General features: G+C 46.3%; 1 protein-coding gene across 13 annotated transcripts in view; it reads left to right on the top strand.

Annotated features, from left to right (window-relative positions):
- UBAP2 (ubiquitin associated protein 2) overlaps positions 1-20,954 on the top strand; it is a 156,083-nt gene extending 135,129 nt beyond the window's left edge. For 8 of the 13 annotated variants that reach the window (XM_089664442.1, XM_089664440.1, XM_089664441.1 and 5 more), the window contains 10 exons: positions 166-361; positions 8,490-8,581; positions 10,397-10,447; positions 10,580-10,658; positions 11,304-11,518; positions 12,996-13,095; positions 13,173-13,295; positions 17,701-17,768; positions 17,849-18,040; positions 20,205-20,954. In XM_089664442.1, coding sequence (XP_089520568.1) covers positions 166-361; positions 8,490-8,581; positions 10,397-10,447; positions 10,580-10,658; positions 11,304-11,518; positions 12,996-13,095; positions 13,173-13,295; positions 17,701-17,768; positions 17,849-18,040; positions 20,205-20,300 — 1,212 coding nt within the window. In that variant the 3' untranslated portion in view covers positions 20,301-20,954. The remainder of the gene's footprint in view (positions 1-165; positions 362-8,489; positions 8,582-10,396; positions 10,448-10,579; positions 10,659-11,303; positions 11,519-12,995; positions 13,096-13,172; positions 13,296-17,700; positions 17,769-17,848; positions 18,041-20,204) is intronic. The other 5 variants (XM_089664432.1, XM_089664438.1, XM_089664436.1 and 2 more) reach the window with 3 other exon arrangements.
- Positions 20,955-22,373: the final 1,419 nt, after the last annotated feature.

Here is a 22,373-nt window from a genome sequence, read left to right on the forward strand (position 1 = left end):
AGCACCAAAAATCGGAAAGAATCATACCGCCAAGGAGGTTAATATGACGCGTAAGGTGCAGTAGTGACACACAAATATAAAACGTCCAATCAGTTTTCTTGTCAAAGTAAAATTTAATAGTCCAGTAATTCCTGTAATCTAATGGATTTTTTTTTTTCTGTTCAGCACACAAGTGTGGAGAGCACGGTCACGCTCCAGCCTAGCACAACCTTCTCAACAGCGCCAACGTCGGCCACAAGCACCACCTCTTCGGTTGTCAGTATGGCCAGCAGTATGAATACTACTAACAGTTTAGGCCTGAGTGTGCCCAGTGTAAGTGTGCCTGCCGCTACCACTCGGACCGCTCCGTTAGTGTCTTCAGGTGAGCGCCAAGCTAATGCCCTTCTATCATACACCTGTTATATTGCGCAACTGCTTTACTATAGCGGGTTTGATGCTTGTATTGATTTGGCTGAGGATATGTCTAGAAAAAAAATACAGTGCTGAGAGTAAGAATGAGGAGCCAGGTATGGTCATCAATAAAAGCCAATCTTATCTGACAGGTTTCAGTAACTCCTTCGGTGCATCAATACCAGAAGAAAATTTTAGTTGTGGGTTAAAGGTTAAGTTCACTTTTAAAAATAAATAAAATCGCACCTTTTTGCAGGTAAAAATGTGCATTTATTTATTTTAGTTTATTTTTTTTGGGAGCAATTGTGCAATGCAGGTATCCTGCAGGCTGTCGGTGTAAATTGTCTGCTCAAACATTGTACGGGCAGGCAGGTGCACACGGACAGGAAGCATCCATGAACTACCTAAGCCAGGGGTAGGCAACCTGTGGCTCTCTAGCTGTTGTGGAACTACATTTCCCATGAGGCATTTCAACATTACAAAACTGATAGTTACAGCTATGACTTGCAGAGGCATGATGGAACTAGTAGTCCTGCAACAGCTGGAGAGCCGCAGGTTGCCTACCCTTGACCCCTGACCTAAGACCTAGAACAGCAGTAACATATTACACCCTGAATACAGGTGTAACGTAACATGTTATAAAAGGTGAACTTATCCTTTAAGTTCTAATTAAATCTGCGCAGGGGAGCAGATTATTTGAGAACATGATATGGAGGAGAGTACGCTAAAGAATGTAATGCAAACAAGTAATTAAGGCTCGTGTTGACTATAGATGGGAAGGCCTTTCCATAGCCAATTTTTTTTTTTTCCCCTCCCCCCAGGAAAAATTAAAAAAAAAAGATTGTATATTTATCGTTGTGAAACAACATATTCCACAGTGCCTTGAAAAAGTATTCATACCCCTTGAAATTTTCCACCTTTTGTCATGTTAAAACCAAAAACAGAGTTTGAGAAGAATAGGCAGAAATGTCCCTCTGTAGATGTTCAAAGCTGGTAGAGACATCCCCAAAAAGATTTGCAGCTGGATTTGCAGCCAAAGAGGGTCCTGCAAAGTATTGACTCCGGGGGGGGGCTGAATACAAATGCCACCACACAGATTTATTTGTAAAAAAATGTTGAAAACCATTTCTCATTTTCCTTCCAATTATGTTCCACTTTGTGTTGGTCTATCACCTCAAATCCCAATAAAACACAATTATGTTTTTGGTTGTAACATATCAAAATGTGGAAAATTTCAAGGGGGAGGAAGACTTTCAAGGCACTGTATATATTACATGAAGACCTTGAAAGATTTCTGAGACTTTATGTAAAATTTATTTATTTTTTTTTTTCTCATGACTTCAAAATATTTTGGATATTTTACATCTCTAGTGTTGACGCTGGGCAAGAGGTGCAACACAAGGGTGAGCCGAAAGCGTCTAGGGTTATGGATGTTGTTAACCACCTCCTGTCTGGCCGTTGTATATAAACGGCCAGACGGTGGCAGTGTAGGGGTGGGTGGCCGTTTCGCGATCCGGTGCCCGATGTGTCCTCCGGACACAGTGGAAACCCGATAGTCGTACAGGACCTCTGTGCAAGGTCCCGATCATGTGATCACTGATTGGCCAATTAGTGATCACATGCAGAGTAGTAAGCAAGATGTCACTTGTGATATCATTGCTTACTATGTGTGAAATCTGTGAATGATCCCAGAGGTCACATGGTACAGGGCTATTCACAACAGTCTTGTACTATGTGACAAGCTGTGACCAATCACAGCTCACATAGTAGTTCTCAATGGGTGCAAGAATGCAGCCAGAGAAGAGAAATGATTTCTTTTACACCCATAAAGGCTGTAAAAGCAATCCGTGTAATTAAAAAAAAAAAAAAAAACTTCATCACCCCCCCAGAAGTAGTACAATGTCACCATGGTGACACTGTACTGCTAGGGTGACAGTATGTAAAAAAAAAAAACGCCATAAATAATATAAAAAAAAAATAAAAATGTAAAAAAAAGTTTAAAAATTGTATAATTTTTGGTTATAAACTAATTTGGGTATTTTTTTTGTACTAAAAAGATAACGGAATAAATTGTGGCCAAGATTTATGATGAAATATTTGTTTGCACAATTTTATAAGAAAAACACTTTTTTTTTAAATTTTGGACTTTTTCATTTACATAGCAAAAAAAAATAAAAATCCCAGTGGTGAATAAATACCACCAAAATAAAGTTTTATCTGTCTAAAAAAAAAAATGCTAAAAAATTAATAAGGGTACAGTGTTGCATGACCGCGCAATTGTCACTCAAAGTGTGATAGCGCTGAAAGCTGAAAATTGTCCTGGACAGGAAGGGGGTAAACTGTCCGGACATGAAGTGGTTAAGGGAACAATATGTGGTGAATATAATGGACGGTAATGAAAAATTTGTGTTGGGGGCCTGCATGCATTGACGTTAAAAACCTGTTGAAGGTGCTGCTACTTTCTTAAAAATCTAAAATGGTAAATTTGTTTACGAGGAGAATGTAAATAATTATTCTCCTGCTGTACATGCTCTTGAATGACACCCTCCCCCATCACTACTGTGTTCTGGAGTTCCGTGACAGCAACATGAAGTAGAGGTTTTCATACATCTCAGGACGCAGAAGACTTCATTATTACCACTACTTGTGTTATGCTGCCATCTTCAGGGGAATAGACACCAGCTAAAAACGCAGGAATTCCTGCCCAGTCCAGGCAGCTGCCGAAACACCCCGAGTCCTTCCCAGTGCACCATCACTTGCAGTAAGTGATGTATGCCATTCAAGCTCATCTGGTGAAGGTGTTTTCATCGCCAAAGCATTTTCCCCGGGTTCACACCAGTGCGTTTTTTAATGCTTTTTGCAGAAATACACTACAGTCCATTTAACATGGTTTCCTATGGGACACGTTGACATCTATGCTTTTCTGAGCTGCTGCGTTTTTGGAAAGGGTCAGGGACTTTCTTAAACGCACACAGCAATGTTTTTTTCTACAGTAGAGTTCAATGGAAAAGCTACTGAAATGCATGGAGTGCTTTTTTGCCATGTTTTGTGGGGGCGGCTTCCTGTCCAGCAATAAAACATTTTCCACTTGAATGTAAGAAATCTGAAAAAAAAAACACGGTAAAAACGCAAACCACAATGCAAAAAACTGATAAAAAGCATAGGTGTTAACCAAGCCTTTTGTAAACAGCACTCCATGGAGGAGAAATTCTACTAGAAATATGGTTCTCTGGCTGTTGACCCGGCCATTCCCTACTAGCATAAAACCATGATTGGTCCTGATGGACATGGTCCTGGTCTTTAAAAGACATCATGAATAGGACATTAGAGGCCCTCTGGTAAAGATGACTTTTCTCAAGTGGGAGCGATTTTGCAGGCAGCAATGGGAGTTTGCACACCCTTAAAATTTGGGCAAAGCGTTGGAGGATCTTTGGTGGTTTCTGGAAGATTTTTTCAAAAACTAGGAGTTTCTCATTAGATGCCTTGGAAAATTCCATACGGCAGCTTTCAAAGGTAGGCACCACACTTGTCCACATGAGGACTATGGCACAAGTGTTGGTCAGTGGAACATTTCTGCAAGAAGCTGTCCTTTGAGTGCAAACCCTTGTTTGGACCATCCTTGGATACCATCATCTAGAAGGTGACCGGGTTGAAACACGCTCTTACCCCTTAAGGTGACAGGTCAGTGCTGAACCTTCAGAAGTCTGCTCTGGCTCTGACGCAACATCAGGAGTGTTTTGGCTTAATCCTAGACACATAAAAGGCAAAAGTGCTGCTTCTGCAGTGGGAATGTCTGATCCCAGGTGGAGTGTAAGCTTGCTAGAAAGTCCCTTGATTGGACTGGTAGTTGGCTTCAGTGCAGACCCCTATGCCCAGTTTCATTCCAAAACTCTGTCCATATGGGGCAAACATCCCATACATCGAACTCCTAAGACCAGATCGGCTCTTGAAAGGGGGCTATCCTCACATGCCGGATACCCAGAAAGCCTTCCTTCTGAAAAAGTGGAAGGTCTTTACGACAGATGCCAGTCTGTCAGGCTGGGGAGGTAGGTGAAGAACCTTTCAGTTCAGGGAAGGTGGTCAATAAAGAAGTGGAAGTTGCTGACCAACATCTTGAAAATTTGGGCAATTTGGCTGCCTGTCCTACGCCAGTGTTTCTGCTTAACCAACTCCCGCCCGCTGTATAGGGAAATGACGGATGAGCGGGAGCTCTCTTGTTCTGGGAGGACATCATAAGACGTCCTCCCACTCTAGCTGCGCTTGCGCACTGATCGGTGGTGCGGTGTGCCCTTTGGACACAGCGGTTCACCGATCGTGGTAAAGAGTCAATGACCGACTGTATCATGTGATCATCTGTGTCCAATCACAGCTGATCACATGTAAACAGGAAATGTCGGTTATTGGCAGTCCTCTCCTCACGCTGACAACATGTGAAGAGAGGAGAAGCGGCATTCCTCAGAGGGGACATCTACATTGACAATCAGGGCACTGATCATCAGTGCTGCTTTTCAGTGCCCATTAGTGATGACTGTCAATGCCCATTAGTGCCACCCTTCAGTGCTAATTAGTGCCACCTATCAGTGCCCATCATTGCCGCCTGACAGTGCCAATCAGTGATTTGGCTACAGTGTTGCATGACCGCGCAATTGTCATTCAAAGTGCGACTGCTGTGAAAACTGAAAATCGGCCTGGGCTGGATGAAGGGGTGAAAGTGCGCAGTAGGCAATTGGTTAAAGGGGGCTCCCTGTTAGGGTGCAGTCGGCAATGCTTGGGCTGTGGCGTACATCAGCCATAAAAATTGGACAAGAAGTCTCACTGCTCAGGAAGACTTGGATCTTATCTGGTCTTGGGCAGATTTTCACATTTCAACCCTTCTCATTCATAGAGATTTGTCAGTGATTGGGGATGCTAGGTGTGGCTCTCTTGTCATGTAGATTATACAACAAACTGGACAGGTTTCTGCCCTGAACCAGAGAACAAACAATTGCTATAGATGACTCCTTGGGATTGTTTTCTCTGATCTATGCCTTCCCTTTACTTCAGCTTCATCCTCGCCTTTTGTATGGAATAAAGGTGGAGGACACTGTGGTCATTCTGATAGCACCTCCAAATCATTGGATTCAGGTTTTAAAACCACCTCCATGGCCACAGATGTGTAAAATCAAGGACCTAGGCATGCAGACTGCTTCTACAAACATTGGTGAAAGAATGGGTCGCTCTCAGGAGCTCAGTGACTCCAAGCGTGGTCCCGTGATAGGTGGCCACCTGTGCAATAAGTCCATCCGTGACATTTCCTGGCTAAAAAAAATATTCCACGCTCAACTGTTAGTGGGATTATAACAAAATGGAAGCAACCGGGAACAACAGCCACTCAGCCACCAAGTGGTAGGCCACGTAAAATTACAGAGTGGGGTCAGCGCATGCTAAAGTGCGCAGACGTTTTCCTTATCTAAAGGCCTCCAAACTTGGTGTGGCCTTCAGATTAGTCCAACAACAGTGCGTAGAGAGCTTCATGGAATGGGTTTCCATGGCCGAGCAGCTGCATCCAAGCCTTACATCACCAAGTGCAATGCAAAGCATCGGATGCCGTGGTGTAAAGCACGCCAACACTAGACTCTAGAGCAGTGGAGATGTGTTCTCTGGAGTGACCAATCACGCTTCTCTGTCTGGCAATCCGATGGACGTGTTTGGGTTTGGTGGTGGCCAGGAGAACGATACTTGGCTGACTGCATTGTGCCAAGTGTAAAGTTTGGTGGAGGGGGGATTATGGTGTGAGGTTGTATTTCAAGGGTAGGGCTTGACCCCCTAGTTCCAGTGAAGGGAACTCTTAAGGCGTCAGGTACCAAGACATTTTGGAGGATTTCATGCTCCCAGCTTTGTGGGAAGAGTTTGGGGATGGCCCCTTCCTGTTCCAACATGACTGCACACCAGTGCACAAAGCAAGGTCCATAAAGACATGGATGCGCGAGTTTGGGGTGGAGGAACTTGACTGGCCTGCACAGAGTCCTGACCTCAACCCCATAGAACACCGTTGGGATAAATTAGAGCGGAGACTGTGAGCCAGGCCTCCTCCCCCGACATCAGTGCCTGACCTGACAAATGTGCTTCTGGAAGAATGGTCCAACCTTCCCATAGACACCCTCCTAAACCTTGTGGACGGCCTTCCCAGAAGAGTTGAAGCTGTTATAGCTGCAAAGGGCGGGGCCAACTCAATATTGAACCCTACGGACTAAGACTGGGAGGCCATTAAAGTTAATGTGTGTGTGTGTAAAGGCCAGTGTCCTAATGCTTTTTTGGCGATATAATGTATTTTGACAGATGAGTAATTGGCTCTTCAGCCAGATTTGCTATTGCAGGGTTTGATCTTTCATCCTGCTTTATGGTTGCTGGTTTTGACAGCATGGCTATTGAAAACCAAGACCTGAGGGAAGACATAGGGGTGTTTGTGACTGGAAGATCTGTGTACTTCTCAAGGCAAGAATCTCCATAGAAGGGTCTGGTTACTTCTACATTCACTAATTCTAGGTGGATTCATCAGTTCATTTCTCCGGCCTGTGGTATGAAGGGCAAGGTTCCTCCTGGTCAAAGCCCATTCCATCAGCAATGTCAGTATTTCCTGGGGGATTACTATCGAGCTTCTGCTGTTTTACGTTTGTAAGGCTGATACCTGGTCTTCTCTACCCACTCTCCCCTGTTCTGCTTTTTGGGCCCATCCATCATGTTCAGTGCTTTGGGACATCCCAAGTAGTCATGATTGTGAGTTGTCCTGTGATGTATATTTTGGGAGTTTTAGTTTACCTGGAAATTTTTTCTTGGCATACATCACAGAAATCTCTCCCCTCTGTGTTTCTTGGTGCTTGCTACAAAACTGAGGCTTGGCTAAGCTGGCAGGGGTTATGCCTTGGCAGGGGGTACCTTTTTGTGGCCAGTATCCATTCACCTGAAGGTGGCAGCATAACCCAAGTAGTCATGAATATGAAGTGTTCTGTGATGTATTCCGAGAAATAGATTTTACAGGTAAACCAAAAATCCTAATTTTACAAGGTGATTTTTGCATAATATTTTTATTATGGAGTGGGGGGTTGTTTTAATTCCCAGTGATGACATCCACCAACAGTGGAAGTAAAAATTGCAGTCCCTTACCTCACAAGGGAAAGAATTGACACATGCTGTGAGCAGCTGGTCCAAACTGAAGGTCGTCATAGGCTGATCAGCAGCAGCAAAAAGTGGACATTTTAATGATTTTTAATATGTAAGGTTAGGATCGATAGGTGTGTGTGTGTATGTGTGTATATATATATTTTTTATTTTTTTTTAATCTAGTTACTGTCACTTTAAAATGCCATTGAGAGATGCTTAAAATACTGAGTTTATCCTCATCTCTATATAACAAGTGTACTAATAGTTTTCCCCAAGTATTTTTCATTGACAGCACTGATGGCCAGGGAGTGCCAAAATAAGTCACTGCACAAAAAATGACTTGAGTTTGGGGCAATACTACATGTGTGATGGCTTCGTGAATTGAGCCTTCTGTCTCCCATCTTCAGTATGAGCAAGGACCTGGTGCACTCTATTACAGTAACCTAGCCCATAGTTCTCATTCCACCGACCGCTTGTGGTCTGTACATAGTCTGGCTGAAAAAAGACAAAAGTCCATCCAGTTCAACCATTAAAAAAAAAGTTATAGTCCTACACCCACAGTTGATCCAGAGGAAGGGAAAAAAAAAAACAGCAAAGCGCGATCCAATTTGCTCCTGCAGGGGAAAACATTCCTTCCTGATCCCCCGAGAGGCAATCAGGAAAAGTTGATACAGGGAATATCTATGTACTGTTACAAGAAGGTGGTGCAATCACTTCTAGCTGCTGCTGAATCTGGGAGACGGTTGGGGTTGTCACCGTGGTGGGAAGCAGGATATCTGTTTAGTCATTACTGAGAAGGCCGACTTTAATGCCAGAGTTTCCCTGAGACATAGAAAATAAGGACATGAAAGAAACTAATAGAGAACAATGAGGTGCGAGCATCATGTAAGTCACTAGTGTTTACAATCTGTCAGATCTCTCTATTGAAGTCCTAATCTGAATTGTTTCCCTTTTTCCAGGAAAAGCGCCTCCAAACCTCCCACAGGGCGTCCCTCCTCTCTTACACAACCAGTACATTGTTGGACCTGGAGGCCTCCTGCCTGCGTACCCAGTAAGTCCAGTAGCCGTGTCTTGGAATTGGGAGAATGGTGTGTGGCTGCTGCAGATGTGTGCAGAAATGAGCGATGTCTGCGCACACAAAGCTTTGGCCTGATTGAGCAGCAGTCATTCTTCACTAGACCCCAAGGGGGAGGGGGGGGGAAATGTCAGCAGGGAGCTGGATGGAGTGTATATATGTGTGCTGGAGCAATAAATTTGCTTTTAACTTCAAGGAAGTGGTGTCTGTCCGTGGGTGTGTGTGTGTGTGTGTGTGTCCGTCCGTGGGGGTGTGTGTGTGTGTCCGTCCGTGGGAGTGTGTGTGTGTGTGTCCGTCCGTGGGGGTGTGTGTGTCCGTCCGTGGGGGTGTGTGTGTGTGTGTCCGTCCGTGGGGGTGTGTCCCCGTCCGTGGGGGTGTGTCCCCGTCCGTGGGGGTGTGTCCCCGTCCGTGGGGGTGTGTCCCCGTCTGTGGGGGTGTGTCCCCGTCTGTGGGGGTGTGTCCCCGTCTGTGGGGGTGTGTCCCCGTCTGTGGGGGTGTGTCCCCGTCTGTGGGGGTGTGTCCCTGTCCGTGGGGGGGGTGTGTGTGTCCGTCCGGGGGGGGGGTGTGTGTGTCCGTCCGGGGGGGGGGGGTGTGTCCGTCCGTGGGGGGGGGGGGGGAGTGTGTGTGGGGGTGTGGTTGTGTGTCCGTCCCTGGGGGTGTGTGTGTGTGTCCGTCCCTGGGGGGGGGGTGTGTCCATCCGTGGGGGGGTGTGTGTGTGTGTGTGTGTGTGTCCGTCTGTGGGGGGGGGTGTGTCCGTCCGTGGGGGTGTGTGTCCGTCCGTGGGGGTGTGTGTGTGTGTGTGTCTGTCCGTGGGGGGGTGTGTGTGTGTGTGTCCGTGGGGGGGTGTGTGTGTGTGTGTCTGTCCGTGGGGGGGTGTGTGTGTGTGTGTGTGTGTCCGTCCGTGGGAGGGGTGTGTGTGTGTGTGTGTGTGTGTGTCCGTCCGTGGGAGGGGTGTGTGTGTGTGTGTGTGTGTCCGTCCGTGGGGGGGTGTGTGTCCGTCCGTGGGGGGGGGTGTGTGTGTGTCCGTCCGTGGGGGTGTGTGTGTGTCCATCGGTCTGTGGGTGTGTCCGCCCGTGGGGGGGGGTCCGTTCCGTCCGTGGGGGTGGGTGTGTGTGTGTGTGTCCGTCCGTGGGGGTGTGTGTGTGTGTGTCCGTCCGTGGGGGGGTGTGTGTGTGTGTGTCCGTCCGTGGGGGGGTGTGTGTCCGTCCGTGGGGGTGTGTGTGTGTGTGTCCGTCCGTGGGGGGGTGTGTGTGTGTGTGTCCGTCCGTGGGGGGGTGTGTGTCCGTCCGTGGGGGGGGTGTGTGTGTGTCCGTCCGTGGGGGTGTGTGTGTGTCCATCGGTCTGTGGGTGTGTCCGCCCGTGGGGGGGGGTCCGTTCCGTCCGTGGGGGTGGGTGTGTGTGTGTGTCCCGATCTGTGGGTGTGTGTGTCCCTGTCCCTGGGAGATGTGAATTACATAGAGCTTACTTTAAAAGAATGTGTGCTGCAAAACGCAGCACTCCAATTGCTGACCTCTTCTTATGATCGTTACTTGGTTGTCATGGTGAATTTAGGACCACGCTGACGTATAGTAATGAACTCGTATTGCATTAGGGCATCCCAACATTTGAACAAGCTGCCAATACAGACAAAATGGTCACTTGCACCATTTTGCATTGTGGATGTTCCCAGCCAAAAAAAAGAACAAACTGATGGGAGGGCTTAGTCCGGGGGGGGGGGGGGGAATTTGTTTTATGTTCATTTGTTCAGTCCTCTGACCCTTTTCTCTCTCTCTCTCTCTCCTTTTTTTCAAGCAGATCTATGGCTATGATGACCTCCAGATGCTTCAGTCCAGGTTACCGATGGTGAGTAAGAGCATCGACTGGTGATATGATGTTTACATTGATTCCATGTGTGTTCCCTTCACCAGGCTCCGGTCACTCATCGTTGAGGTGTTGTGTCTTTCCTGGAAGGATAATCTATTTTTGTATTTTTAGGATTACTATGGGATCACATTTCCTGCGCCAGCAACACTGACAGGCAGAGATGGAGGACTTGCAAGCAACCCATACTCAGGTGGACATGGAGTTTTTTTTTTCTTTTTTTTTAATATCTGATTATAGATATACACTGAAATTGGGGGGGGGGGGGGGGTCATGAACCCTGGAGTGATGGTTCAGAATAGGCACTTTGTATGCTGAGGTAAAGCCCAATTCTGAACACCTATTTGTCTTTGAAACCTTTTTGTTCTATGACAGATGTATAAAACAGTAAGTGTTGGTTTCTGTGAATACCGCTCTCTTGGCTGTATTGGGCTGCTCTGAGGAAGTACAATGGGAGCTTCACTTTGCTGCAGAAAGGTGCCTGACACCAGCGTCCCGTGTTTTGCCTGACGCCAGCGTCCCATGTTGTGCCTCACAGCCTGTGATGACGCTGCTGACATGAAAGATGAGCTTTTTGTGCTGATGCAAAAGTTTACAGTAATCAGGACAGTTATAAGTCTGCATCTGCATATTTGTTTGCGTTCAGTGACTCAGTGTTGCAGTTTGACAGCCAGGCAACTGGTATTTTTGAAAGCAGAAGTTGACAATTGCAGCCACCATGTTTGACAGGTTTTCTTTACAGAATATGATTACTGTATTGTATGTTCTGCTATATGTAGGTAATAAGCAGAGGTGTTTGGATGAATTTTCTGTTACTGACCTTTTCCCCTCATTACAGGTGATGTAGCAAAGTTTGGCCGTGCCGATTCTGCGTCTCCGGCCCCTGCCACGACGTTGGCGCAACCACAGCAGAATCAGACACAGACTCACCACACAGCTCAGCAGCCTTTCCTAAACCCAACCCTGCCACCCGGGTATAGCTACACAGGCTTACCTTACTACGCCGGGGTGCCAGGCGTACCGAGTGCTTTCCAGTATGGCCCCACCATGTTTGTAAGTATCCTGTGCTCTGTGGAACCTGTCCAGGAGCAAACAACCAACAAAATGCTCCCTATTAGCTTTATTACCCAGATAAGCTCTTATGCCCCTTTAATGAATACATTTCACTTTGTTACTGTGGCCTTTGTTTAAATTCATGTTTAAGCTCTGCCCACTGCCATTTGGCAGTCCTGTGAAGCTGCCATTACTGGCCATTAAGACACTCATCAGACAGCAGGGTAGCAGTCATCAAAATCTTTCCATGAATCCGGCCCCAAGAACAAAAACTCATAAGGGAGGTCTCTTAGGCTGGCCATAGACGGGCCAGGGCTGTTGCCGATGCTGCCACCAATGTCCACGAAAAACGTCAGTTTTTTGTGGATTTTACAGCATAACTGATAAAAATAAATGAGAAGATCTGCGAAAAATGGCCGACGGGCTGGCCCCACTAATGGCGTGAATATCAGTTGATTTTTCGTGCGGACGAAAATTAGGCCGGTAAATGACCTGTCTATGGCCTGCATTACTCCAAGCTGAACTTCAGGTAAACAGGCAAACACACAGATCAACTGCACATATGAGAGCAAGAGGCCCAATTTTTTACCTAATGAAGGTAAGTGACGCTTAAAGGATAAGTTCACCTTTGGGAAGATGTTACATGTTCCACCCATTTTAGGGTGGAACATGTAACATGTTCCCATAGCTGCAGCAGCGCCGGCGCCCTTCCTCCCTTTGACATAATACAGGGAGACGTTTCTCTGTACTCTCTGTCAGATTTGAAAGCAGCGGGGTTCCGCCCATACGGCCGCGTCACTTATTCACACTGTTCTGTGAATGAGTGCCTACAAGTCCCGGCAGCCTTAGCAGCTGTTGTCTTGTAGTTTTAAGTGGACTACCACGGTTCTGCGGAGCTCTGTGGTGGTTCATTGAAGCTTGCTGTCAGAATATCTACTTGACCGTACATCCAGTACATCTCATACATTCTGTACAGCAAGCAGATATTCTGACAGGTCTGCAGGAGACCTGCATGGCATCAGAGATCTACTGATCACTGGTGCAATGCTTTCCAGGCTCTTTTGGATAAAAATAATAAATGCACATTTTTTTACCTGTATTGGCCAATCTTCATGTGATCGGGACCTCACACAGAGGTCCTGTATGACGATCGGTGTTCCACTGTGTCCGGAGGACACAGTGGGCACCGGATCGCAGTGCTGCGCGCTCCAAGGGAGTGCGCACAAATAGGGGGCGGGGAGGCCGTTTATACCCGACCCTGCACTGCCACCGTCCGGCTGTTTATGTACAACGGACGCGAGGTGGTTAGAGGAAAGGCTTACGTGGTTTCTTTGTGGCCTAAACAGACTTTAATAGGTAAAACAAATCAAAGGTGTATTTTTAAGAGCAACGATCACATTGGTTTTACATCATGAGAAGAAAGCTGTGTTACGGTCTCCTCCCAATTTATTGTATTGTCCTGTTGTCATTTTCCCAGGTACCTCCTGCATCAGCCAAAACCCACGGAGTAAACCTAAACACGGCGTCCACTCCCTTCCAGCAGGCCGGAGGGTACGGGCAACACAGCTACGGTGCAGGTAACAATCTATTGGTCAGCTCCCTTTGACCCCACCCATCTTCATTGATTTGGTCCACATCATGTGTATGTGATTAGTCTCCTTTCCAATAGGTTACGATGACCTAGCCCAGGGGACGACCGCTGCAGATTACAGCAAAGGAGGCTACAGTGGCTCGGCTCAAGCACAAAGCAAATCTGCTGGTGCTGGTCCGGGGAAAGGTAATTTTTGTTTCTGCAGCGCATTGATTGGACACAACACGTCTTAAAAGGAATGCTCGGGTTTCAGAACCTTCGAATAAAGGTGTCCTTTTATGAAACCGAGATCAGCGTCGATCCTGAGGATCGTTGCTGATCTCCGATAATTAGTGGTTTAGGAAACAGAGATGATCAGCGGAGAACATGTTCTCTGCTGATCATCTCAGCACACAGATGGCCAGTGTATGAAGGAGCTGGTGATTTGTGTTCTCCCTCCAGATTCTCCAGCTCAGAGCTGGAGAATCGGAGGAACCGCAAACGAAGCAGCGATAATTCACTGCTGCTTAGTAAACGGCGTTTGATCTCTTACTGTAATCTCGTGAGATTATAGTAACAGCAGCCGTTTTCCAGCGTTTCTAGATCGCTTCTCCCTTCATTCAGAGAACTGATCTCCACCGCTTCATAAAAAGGCATTCACAGGAGTACTGTTTTCTCCGAGAATGCCAGAGAACTGAGCAGCAGTCATTTACCACAACTTGATAAAAGGACACCATAGTGAGGATGTTTGCTTGTAGAATCAGAACTAGATTCACTAACTGCTAATGTGATACACTTTGGGTCAGTAAACTCAGGTAATTGGATAAGAAAAATGTGGTTTCTGTGCGGTGCTGACTCATGGTAAACGAACATGACACTTGGCCTGCGTCTTGTATCCCATGTGAGTACTGGGGCAGGAGTGAGTGATGAGATATGTGAGGAGTAAACAGACATGGACTTCTACTTGCCAGAAACAGAAATACAGTCCGATTGTTCCAAGTTACATTATTATTATACAGTATTTATATAGCGCCAAAAAGTTTGCTCAGCGCTGTACATTATAGTGGGAGACAGTACATGAGACAGTACAGTAACAATACCAATACACGAGGGCCCTGATCCTTGGAGCTTACAATCTAGGAGGGAGGGGATAGTGGTACAGGTGGAAATGGCTGTGGGGGATGGAGTGGAGGAGATTGGCTGTTAGGTGTGGGCGGGGTAGGCTTCCCTGAAGAGATGGGTTTTCAGGGTGCGCCTAAAGGTGAGGAGGGTAGGTGACAGTCTGATGGATTGGGATAGTGAGTTCCAGAGGATGGGGGAAGACCTGGAGAAGTCCTGGAGTCGGGCATGGGAGGAGGAGACCAGGGAGCTAGAGAGTAGGAGGTCTTGTGAGGAGCGGAGAGTGCGTTTTGGGTGGTATTTGGATATCAGGTCAGTGAGGTAGTTATTTAATTTCAGGTACTTATATAGTGCTGTCAATTTACGCAGCGCTTTACACATATATATTGTACATTCACATCAGTCCCTAACCCTCAAGGAGTGTACAATCTAAGTTTGGGGCAGTATTATGAATAGCTTTGTACGTCAATGTTAGTAGTTTGAATTTTATGCGTTTGTCATTCCCTCCACTGGCTTCCGATTGCCTGAGGGGGGTGGTGGATGCGGAGAGGTTGGTAAGGTGGATGAGTCTGGCCACTGAGTTCAGGATAGACTGAAGAGGGGATAGTCTGTGATGAGGCCGGTGAGAAGGGAGTTGCAGTAGTCCAGACGTGAGATAAGGGAGTGAATGAGTGGTTTAGTAGTGTCTGGGGTTAGGAACGGACGTATTTTGGAGATGTTGCGGAGGTGGAGTCTACATGAATTTGTCAGCGATTGGGTCTGGAAGGACAGATTGGAGTCTAGAGTGACGCCTAGAACTTTGCGGGGTGGGACTTATGGTGGCGTTGTTGGTCGTGATGGAGAGGGGGGGGGGGGGGGGTGTGCGGGCTGGGGGGAAAACTAGGAGCTCGGTTTTGGAAAGGTTTAATTTGAGGAAGTGGAGTGACATCCAATACAATCTAAGGTCCCGAACTCACATTCATACATACACATACTAGGGACAATATAGACAGGATCCAATTCACCTACCAGCATGTCTTTGAAGTACCTGGAAAAACTCCACGCAGGCACAGGGAGAACATGCAAACTCCAGGCAGGTGGCGCCGTGGTTGGTGGATGTGATTTGAACCGTATCCAATTTTCATAACGTGAAGGAACATTGCTTTCTATTGTGCCTGTTCACGTATGTCCGGTGCAGCTGGAATGCAGATTCAGTGCAAATTGAAAGAGCCCTGTCCGTTTTCTAAGTAGTGCGGGCCGGCTCCGGCCTATTGACTTCTATGGGAATGCTTCTGAATCGCACGTCATTCAGTTGTCAACAGGATAAAATCCTGATCTAAACCTGACCTGAAACACTGAACTACATCTTTGTCAAGTCGCACCACACGTGTGATTCCACACTAAACAAAAAAAAAAAAAAGACCCAAAATTTTGAAAAACATTTTTTTTTTACTTTTTGCTATAAAACACATCCAATAAAAAAGACATTTCTTCATAAATTTATACCAAAATGTATTCTGCTTTGTCGGGGAAAAAAGCCCAAGTGTCAGGATGCAATTTCTAGTCGCCTTGGTGGTCTGGCGCCTGGGATTTGTTGAGCCCTAATTTAAAGTGCCGCTGTCCCTTCCAGGTTCATAGTCCTTGAATCATTTCTGTAAGGCAGCACTGAACAGGACCTTCAGCATTGATGGGTGCAAGTCGCTTGATCGATTCTTAAAGGATAAGTTCAGAAAAAAATAATAAATGCACATATCTTTGTAAGAAAAGAATGTATTCAATATTTTTTTCCGCAGGAGCCTGGAAAGCATTGCACCCGTGACCAGTGGATCAGAGGTGCAATGTCAGGTTTCTGCAGACAAGCCTTGCAGCTTTCAGCCTGTACCTGCACATGAGCTGTCTGAAAGCTGCTGGACTTTACATCAGCGCCCTCGCAGTTCATTGGGAACTCCAAGCCGTCTGCTGCAGGGGCTAATGTTAGTTGTAGTTCATTCACAAGAAACTGAAGCTGTTTTTAACCACTTCAAGTCAGGACACTTTTACCCCCTTCCTGTCCAGGCCAATTTTCAGCTTTCAGCGCTATCACACTTTTTAAATGACAATTACACAGTCATGCAACACTGACCCATTTGAATTTTTTAGCATTTTTTTTTGAGACAGATAAAACTTTATTTTGGTGGATTTTATTCACCACTGGGATTTTTATTTTTTGCTATATAAATGAAAGTCCAAAAATTTTCAAAAGTGTTTTTCTTATAAAATTTTGCAAATAATCTGTCTTCATAAATCGTGACCAAAATGTATTCATCTATCTTTTTAGTAAAAAAAAAAAGTTTGTTTAGAACCAAAAATTATAATTTTTCTAAAACTTTTTTTAATATATTGTTTGTTTTTGTTTTTTTTTTAACATACTGTCACCCTAGCAGTACAGTGTCACCACAGTGACACTACTACTTGTGGGGGGGTGATGATTTTTTTTTTGTTTTTGTTTTTTTACACTGATTGCTTTTACACCCATAAAGGCTGTAAAAGGAATAATTTCTCATTCTTTCTGGCTGCATTCTTGCAGCCATTGAGAACTACTGTGTGAGCTGTGATTGGTCGCAGCTTGTCATATGGTACAAGGCTGTTGTGAATAGCCCTGTACCATGTGATCTCTGTGATCATTCACAGATTTCACAAGTAGTCAGATGTGACATCTTGCTTACTACTATTTGTGATCACTGATTGGCCAATCAGTGATCACATGATCGGGACCTCACACAGAGGTCCCGTACAGCGATCGGTGTTCCACTGTGTCCGGAGGCCACAGGCGACACCGGATTGCGGTGCCACGCGCTCCCAGGCAGTGTGCACAGGCTGAAAATGCGGGTGCGGCTTATGAACGGCAACCCGCCCCTGCACTGCTCCTGTCCGGCCGTTTATGTACATGGGCCGGATGGGAAGTGGTTATATTGTGATAGCAGGTGTGGGTAGAAGATCCCCTGCCCGCTGTCACACCGAAGAGGGGGAGATCGGGGAAACTGGCGGCAAGAGCTGGAACATGTTACATGGGTAGAACAGGTAACCTGTTCCAAAAGGTGAACTTAGCCATTAAACATAGAAGGTCTCATGTAGGGAAATGTCAAATTGAAAAATTCACTTTCCTGCATCCCAACCAACTGCTGTCTCCCTGAGGTCTCCAAGTTATCCCTTGTATGCCCAGCCTGTCATTTACGTGTCAGAAGCCAGAACCTCTACTGCCCATGCAGGGTTTGGCATTTATCTGATGAATGATGAGGTTCAGACACACAGAGGCCAAAAGGGGCCACAAGATGCTGCACTTGAGCACCATAGTTCACATGGGTACTTTTTAGGCCAGGCCATGCTTACAATAAATGATTTCCCTTACACAACAAGAAAAGGAGAGATTGATCACTTGACCAGGAATGTCTACAAGAAGCTTGTTTGGTCAGGGACTTGATGCACGGAGGGTATTACCGGGGTCAATATGTGACATGTATTTGTGTCTGCACAGGAGTGTCGGTGAGCTCCAGTAACACAGGCGTGCCTGATATCAGCGGATCGGTCTACAACAAGACTCAGGTGAGTGCAAGTCTTTGTCATTGCGCCCTGTTCAGCTCAGGAGATGTTTTTACATCAGTCCATTCTCTTCTGCCTTTCAGACATTTGACAAGCAGGGATTCCATGCGGCTACACCACCACCCTTCAGCCTCCCCTCTGCCCTTGGCTCAACGGGGCCCCTGAACCCAGGTGCTGCTGCTGGCTACGCCCCACCTCCCTTCCTTCATATTCTACCTGCTCATCAGCAGCCTCACTCTCAGCTGCTCCATCACCACCTCCAGCAGGATGGACAGGTAAGAAGCACACAAACCATACAAAGTAAACTTCCAGTCGCATGATCGCTGAATGTACCTACTGAACAAGCCCAGTCTACCTCGGCAGTTTGAGTCTTGTAGCATGGGGTACGTCCAAAACATGCACAGAAATTAGAATGGATCCATCAGCTTCTATCCATAGTAGTGTGTCCTCTTTGGTCTATATTTATTACAGTCGTCAGCGATGCTCATTTTGTTTATTCTCCCATCTTCAGACAAAGTGACCCTGTTGGGGGGGGGGGGGGGTCAAAGCAACATTTTCACCTTAGAACAGGAAGTGCTGTAAAACAACAAAATACCTCCCCCTAGTCTTCATAGCTTGGGGGAGGTGTTTTGTAGTTCACAGAGGTAGTTGGTAATCAGTCAGCACAGGCAGAGCGAACATCAATGTATTAGAATGCAAGTATATGATCCAAACGCACACGTTCCTGCGTTAAAAATGGCTGTGTGTATGAGTGGGTGCTGCAGTGACCGTCGGCTGGAACCAAACAGAATCAGCAAGGAAAAAATGTCACCAGCACACAGAGGATCACCAATATGGGTCCAAAGGTTTTAATAAACCGTCACATAGTTACAGCAAGGCAACGTTTCGGAGTCTCGCAGGACCCCTTCATCAGGCATGTGACATGTGATGGTTTATTAAAACCTTTGGACCCATATTGGTGATCCTCGGTGTGCTGGTGACATTTTTTCCTTGTTTTTTCCTTCCTCATCAATGTATTAGCTCACAAGATTTCCAACAGGATCAACAGTAAGTTTTCTAGACACTTATTCATCAGTAACAACAAAACTTTGAATGGTATTCAACCCTTTTGCTGCCAGAACCATTTCTGGAAGTGATGTCATACACGTCACTTTCTGGGTCACAGCAAGAAGGGGAGGAGATGCGTGTGTCTGTTCTCCTCCCTCCCCTTCACCCACTGGCACCCACCCTGTCTGCCCCAAGCCTGCAGCAGGACAAGTGGAGCCTGGATTACATGGAGGAGGAAACCGATACTGTGTGGGTGTGTGGAAGTAATCGGGCGGCGGCAGCACAGCCACCTGACTGCTTCCACTTGGTAGGCAGGAGTTGGCCTGTCAGATTTATACACAATCCCAAGTCGCAGGAGTGGTTTTTAGGGGTGTGGGGACCCCTGTGTCAGCTCATGTTCCCTTCATTATGTTTAACCCACCCTGTGCCTGTTAAGGGGTACAGGTTGTGAATGTCATAGTATTGTGTATTGGTGTGGGGATTGTCCATTGTTCACTGCCAGGTGGTTGTCCATTGTTCACTGCCAGGTGGTTGTCCATTGTTCACTGCCAGGTGGTTGTCCATTGTTCACTGCCAGGTGGTTGTCCATTGTTCACTGCCAGGTGGTTGTCCATTGTTCACTGCCAGGTGGTTGTCCATTGTTCACTGCCAGGTGGTTGTCCATTGTTCTCTGCCAGGTGGTTGTCCATTGTTCTCTGCCAGGTGGTTGTCCATTGTTCTCTGCCAGGTGGTTGTCCATTGTTCTCTGCCATGTGCTGCATCCCATTGTTCTCTGCCATGTGCTGCATCCCATTGTTCTGTGTCTTGGTTGGGTGGGGGGTGTTTCCTGTAGCCCTTCCCACTGATGGGGCGGGCTGATGATGTGTTTTCTGTTCCTGGTTGTGTTTCCCCACCCTGTGTATATATCTTGTGTTTGTGTACAAATAAAGCAGTTGACTTCCTGTCTTAAGAGAGTCTGGTGCTGTCTTATTTCCTGCATGATCAGCGGGTGTTGTCCGGGGATTGGTGTTCAGACAGGGAAGTGGAGTATAACAGAAATACCCAAGTGCGGTCTGGGTCCGGTTCCGTTACAGCAGCCACTAGATTATGTGAAACCCACACTCTGTTCTTATGACATACAGACCTGGCAGCGAAAGGGTTAAAGGGAGATAATAGAGAAGAGTTCTCCAAATTCCAGCTGTTGAGGAACTACAAGTCCCATCATGCCTACTTCTGGAAGTCATGTCTGCAGCTGTCAGTCTTGCAGATCCTCAACAACTGGAGGGCCATAGTTTGAAACCCCCCTCAGGAATGCAGGGCACAGGTGTCGGCTTCCTGTTGGCTTGTATAGGGGACACATTCTTTCTCATTTTTGGAGTCCTGTTTTCTAACACCTTTGGCTTTCCTTTGCAGGGTGGCTCCGGCCAGCGCAGTCAGCCCAACTCCATGCAGCAGAAGACTCAGGCCAACAAGACCGCCTACACCAGTTCCCCCTACTGGACAAACTGAGGCGTCCCATCGCCGCCCTCAAGGAAGATGACGCTAGAAGCCCATTCCTGGACGCCACCATTCGTTCTGAATACTTTATGGAAGATACAACTGTGATCAGCCAAAATGTCTGTGCGGGAAGAATCTACAAAACACATCCTTAGTGTAAAACTTATACCCGCTTTCTTTTTGGTTTGCCGGTGTATGTAATATATTTATGTATGTATTTGTAAATGTAATAGAGCCTAAATGTGGTTTTTCTGCATTTTGCAGCCGTTTTTTTGTTTTATTTTGTTTTCTTTTAGGGGGCATTTGACTTAACACCTGCATCTGTGCAAAAATATATATATATTATATATATTTTCTTTTGTTTTAAGCTCATTGGTTTGTAAGAAAAGTGCCATTTTTAAAAAAAAAAAGAAAAAAAAAAAGAAAAAGAGAACTTGGATTTGCCCCTCCTTATTTAAGTCCGATAAATGTTACTGACAGACGACTTGTGAAGTTTCTGTCGACTACTTTTTTTTTTTTTTCTCCTTCGCTTATTTTATTAATATTATTTTTCCATCATAGGACGTTCATTTCAAATCTGAATGTTTATATTAAAGAATGGTGGTCCCCCATCACTATCATAGCATCACTTTTTTTATTTTAAATAAAATCAAAGGATCATCTGCAGTTAATGTTTTTTTTTGTTTTGTTTTTTTTATTTAATTTTTGTTTGTCGGAGCGCTCTGCATGCCGTTTGCACTTTGCCTAGTTTTAGAGGTAGACCCTCTGCTGTTCACCCACCTGTTTGCCTCAAAGTGCACCTGTTGTTTTGCAGCAGTCGTTATGCTTGCTGTGTGAGAGGGTAGGGGAAGGTAGGCACTGTCCTAGAGTTCCAGTTCAAACATGTTTTTCTACTTTTAGATGGCACGAGGAAAGGTCAAACCTCTTGTGTCCCAACATGTGACCTGAAGCAGTCTACAGATAGCACTGGGTGCTATCTGTGTCTCAACATGTGACCTGAAGCAGTCTACAGATGGCACTGGGTGCTATATCTGTCTCAACATGTGACCTGAAGCAGTCTACAGATAGCACTGGGTGCTATATCTGTGTCTCAACATGTGACCTGAAGCAGTCTACAGATAGCACTGGGAGCTATCTGTGTCTCAACATGTGACCTGAAGGAGTCTACAGATAGCACCAAGTGCTATCTGTGTCCCAACATGTGATCTGAAGCAGTCTACAGATAGCACCAAGTGCTATCTGTGTCCCAACATGTGACCTGAAGCAGTCTACAGATGGCACTGGGTGCTATATCTGTCTCAACATGTGAACTGAAGCAGTCTACAGATAGCACTTGGTGCTATCTGTGTCCCAACATGTGACCTGAAGCAGTCTACAGATAGCACTGGGTGCTAACTGTGTCTCAACATGTGACCTGAAGCAGTCTACAGATAGCACTGGGTGCTTAATGGGAGTATTGATATGTTTGTAAGGGGTTAATAGGAGTGATCTTCTCTAATCTCGTATAACATGCCCCCAGTCTCACCCCTGGTTCACATATCTGCGGTCCGCGTTTTGCACGAGAGCCCATTCATTTGCATGGATTCCCATACCCCGGGACACGCAGGGAAGAAGTCCCTGAACTTCTGAAAACGCAGCCCGCAAGGGGAACGTCGGTTCCCATTGTGGTTTCGATTTCCAGTGCGAGCTGCGTGCCATTAGAATTAATGGCACCCGCCCGCAGGTCTGCATTCCTCTGTGCGGGTGGTGCGGCTACACGGATTTTTGTGCGGATCCGCAGTCGCACCAACCGCACAGATGTGAACCTAGCCTTCCTGTCTTCTGCAACACGTCTCCAGTTTTTAGCCAGATCTGTAACATGGCAGTCTCGTTATTTCCTATAGTATGTATAATCTGACAGGCCCTGTCTTGTATTACATATATCTAACACCAGAAACCAGTCGGCTTGCAGGTTTTATTGCCAAAGCTTAACTGAACAAGCTGAAGTTAGAAGTTGATTGGCTGCCAAATTCCGAGTGCTCCAGTTTTAGTACTTCTCCTCCAATGTGTGGTCCTTGGGTGAGGTCCGTGTCTGCAGTTAAGGCC

The sequence above is a fragment of the Staurois parvus genome, unplaced genomic scaffold (assembly GCF_062004578.1).
Source record: "Staurois parvus isolate SC_StPar_1 unplaced genomic scaffold, SC_StPar_1.0 ptg001918l, whole genome shotgun sequence".
In the NCBI taxonomy this organism is placed as follows: Eukaryota; Metazoa; Chordata; class Amphibia; order Anura; family Ranidae; genus Staurois; species Staurois parvus.